General features: G+C 34.5%; 1 protein-coding gene across 1 annotated transcript; it reads left to right on the top strand.

Moving 5' to 3' along the window:
• The first annotated feature begins 1,769 nt into the window (after positions 1-1,769).
• LOC122295682 (G-type lectin S-receptor-like serine/threonine-protein kinase RLK1) lies at positions 1,770-2,636 on the top strand. Its single transcript, XM_043104762.1, has one exon. The coding sequence runs from the start codon at positions 1,794-1,796 to the stop codon at positions 2,298-2,300; it is 507 nt and encodes a 168-aa protein (XP_042960696.1). The 5' UTR covers positions 1,770-1,793; the 3' UTR covers positions 2,301-2,636.
• The last annotated feature ends 584 nt before the right edge of the window (positions 2,637-3,220 follow it).

The raw sequence follows: 3,220 nt of genomic DNA, 5'->3' as shown, positions 1-3,220 counted from the left end.
AAGAGTGAAGTATTTCTTCTTCTTCTTTTTTCAACATAAAACTCGATTTGTGATTGGGTTTAGAGAATTTCAAGTTGTTGTTGCTACCGAGCTAGTGCCGCCTTCCATGTTTATCATCGTTGTAAATTCCAGTGTGTATGCCCTCGTCATTTACTTCTTAATTTACGTGTTGGCTTTTTAATATGAAGTTAACTCCTACTTCTACTATTTTTCTCTATATATGTTATATGTACGTATACAAACATATAAAGTATATATTAAAAATATGAGAAAACGAAGACAATTCTCTCAAACTACTGTCTAATTTTCTATCACCCCCTCAAAGTATCAACTTTGAAAATTATCGGCCCAAACAACTAAGAAATCACAACTTAACCCCGTATTTTAGCGAATGGAATTAAAAAATTGCCCATCACGTGAACGTGGGTCTGCTCCATGAATCTCCAATATTAAAGGGATAATAAAAATAAGGGAAGTGATTAGATATTAAGGTAATTAGTAGTTCTAAGATAAAATGATCGAGAACTGGCAATTAGAAAAAGAACGAAGAGAAGGAAAAAACATCTATAGAAGTTGAATGAGATTAAGCTTTAAAGCATCGAAATTAGTTACAAATGAAGAAAGGTGGAACATAAGACTGACAAGATGTCAACAACTTCCAAGTGGCGCTTCGTTTGGTTACACAAATGATATGAGATAAGATGTTTTGAGTAGTAATGTATAAAATATTCTTATAATATAATTTTTTTAATAATAATTTTGTATTGAGATTTGAAAAAGTTAAATTATTTATTATATTTTATATAGAGATTTAAAAAAATTATAATGATGAATTGAGATGAGATGAGATTTTTTATTTTAGTTACCGAGCGGCTTATTAAAAAAATAGGATTTTTCTACATAGAGGCATCATCTCCTGGGCCTTCATCAACCAGGCGATATAGGCTTTTTTATCATCTTGTTGAAGGGAAAATGGTGTTCTTTAACCTTCATTGTACTTAGAGTTACAAGAGAACACGAAGAATTGTAAAAATTTCCGTGTATAGTGGATTTGCCTCTGAATAACCTGTGGATCTAGATTTTCATGTCAAACCATGTAGATATGTTTGGCTTTCTCATTTATATTTTCTACTTTTTATTTATTATTGAACGTTCAAGCACTGTATCAAAGCCCATGCCACCATCGTGGATCTTTCAAGAAGGAGAATACCCAGGTGGCTTATCCACCAAGTCAATAAAATGTTTTAAAAATTATATAGATAATAGATTAAAAAAATTGTATTTTATCTTTAGGATAATTTTTGGCAACTTTTATATTGTCTTTTTTAAAGTCTTTATAATTAATTTAGGACTAAAGAAAAAATGGGTACATTGAGAGTTTTTGTTAATTTTAGGAGTCATTGTCAGAATTGATGGTTTGGAAGGAAAATTGCAAATGGAGTGATAATATGAGAGGTAGAGTATTTTCCCTAAAAATATGTATGTTCTAATAAAAAAGTCTTTGATCTGGAGTATGAGTTGAAAGTCTTTGGAATTGTAAGGTCTAAAATTGGGGACCCTGTTTGGAGTTGAGAAGTGCTGCAAGAGACCATGAAAGCTCTGGTTCTAATAGAAGAGTTTGATCGGCACAAGTGGCCTTGGGGTCCATTCCAATTTCCTTGTGTTCTTTAGTAGATGAATGGTCCCTATGCCTTCAAACTTCAAAAATTAGTCATAGGGACCATTCAAAGTCCGACTACTAGGTTACTGCCATGATGGTTTTAACAGGCTCTTGGTGTATGAGTATATGAGCAATGGAACACTCTGACTACCTTTTCAAATCCCAAATAAAGCCAAACTGGGAAGAAAGAATTAAAATCTCTTTAAATATTGCTAGAGGGATCCTCTACTTACACGAGGAATGCGAGACTCACATCATCCACCGTGACCTCAATCCCAACAACATATTAATAGACGAGCATGGGTGTGCAATAATTGTAGATTTTGGATTGGAAAAGCTATTGATGCCAGACCATTCCAGGACTCTAACTGGGTTAAGAGGAACAAGAGGGTATGTTGCCCCTGAGTGGCACAAGAACTTGCCCATCACAGTAAAAGCCAATGTGTATAGTTTTGGAGTTGTATTCTTGGTCATTATATGCTGTCGCCGAAGCATTGATGTCAATGCTCCCGAAGAAGAGGCTATTCTTGTTAACGGGGTCTACGACTGTTTCAAGGCTAATGAAGTGAGCAAGCTGGTGCCTGAAGAAGTTGATCACGAAAGCTTGGAAAAGATTATCAGAATTGGATTTGGTACGTAGAAGAAGACCCAGCAACTCGCCCTCCAATAAGAAGGTGGTTTAGTCTTTTAGATGTTGGAAGGTACCGTAGAGATACTCGAACCTCCATGCGCACAATCTTCATTTCAGCATTAGTTCTTCATCACACGTAAGAGTGAAGTATTTCCTTTTTTTGGCCCCCATAAAACTCGATTTGTAATTGGAGAATACTGAGGTGATTCTACGAGTGTAAAGAAAATGTTTAAAAAATTATATAGGTAATAGATTATAAAAAGTAAAAATTACAAAAAAAATTAATTTTTCTTTTGGAGAATTTTTGGGCAACTTTTATATTGTATTTTGAAGTCATTAGAATTAATTGGGGATTAAAGGAAACATTGAAATGTTTTGCTAATTATTGGGGGGTGATTGTCAGAATTGATTGTTTAAAAGGAACATTGCAAATGGAGTTATATGAGAGGTAATGTATTTTTCCTAAAAATATGTATGTTCTGATAAAAGTCTTTGATCTAGAGTATGAGGAGAAAGTCTTTGGAATTGTAAGGTCTAAAATTGCGGATCTTGTTTAGAGTTGAAAAGCCATACGAAAGACCATGAAAGTTCTAGTTCTTAATAGAAGAGCTTCACCGGCACAGGTGGTCTCGGGGTCCAATTTTTTGTCTTCTTTAGTAGATGAATGGTCCCTCCATATGCCTTCAACTTCAAAAATTAGTTATTCATCCCAACTAGCAGAGACTAAAGTGGAACAGCTTTGTATCTCTCTTTTGGTTGAATAGAATTGTCATTCATCCCAAAAAAGCAATAATGGTTTGCGATATTTCTCCCTTTTCTTTGGGTTATTGGATTCTCTGCTGCAATTGCTCAACAAAGAAATTCAAGCATTAGCCTTGGCTCTTCCCTCTCTCCAAACACCAATCCATATTGGTTATCAGGTTCTGCCC

The sequence above is a fragment of the Carya illinoinensis genome, chromosome 15 (assembly GCF_018687715.1).
Source record: "Carya illinoinensis cultivar Pawnee chromosome 15, C.illinoinensisPawnee_v1, whole genome shotgun sequence".
NCBI lineage: Eukaryota > Viridiplantae > Streptophyta > Magnoliopsida > Fagales > Juglandaceae > Carya > Carya illinoinensis.
The sequence above is the reverse complement of the archived record's forward strand: the minus strand, read 5'-3'. Positions and strand labels throughout refer to the sequence as shown.

Bases quoted from the DNA above. Each gene is read 5' to 3' on its own strand.
- LOC122295682 (XM_043104762.1), top strand. From the start codon at position 1,794: ATGGAACACTCTGACTACCTTTTCAAATCCCAAATAAAGCCAAACTGG.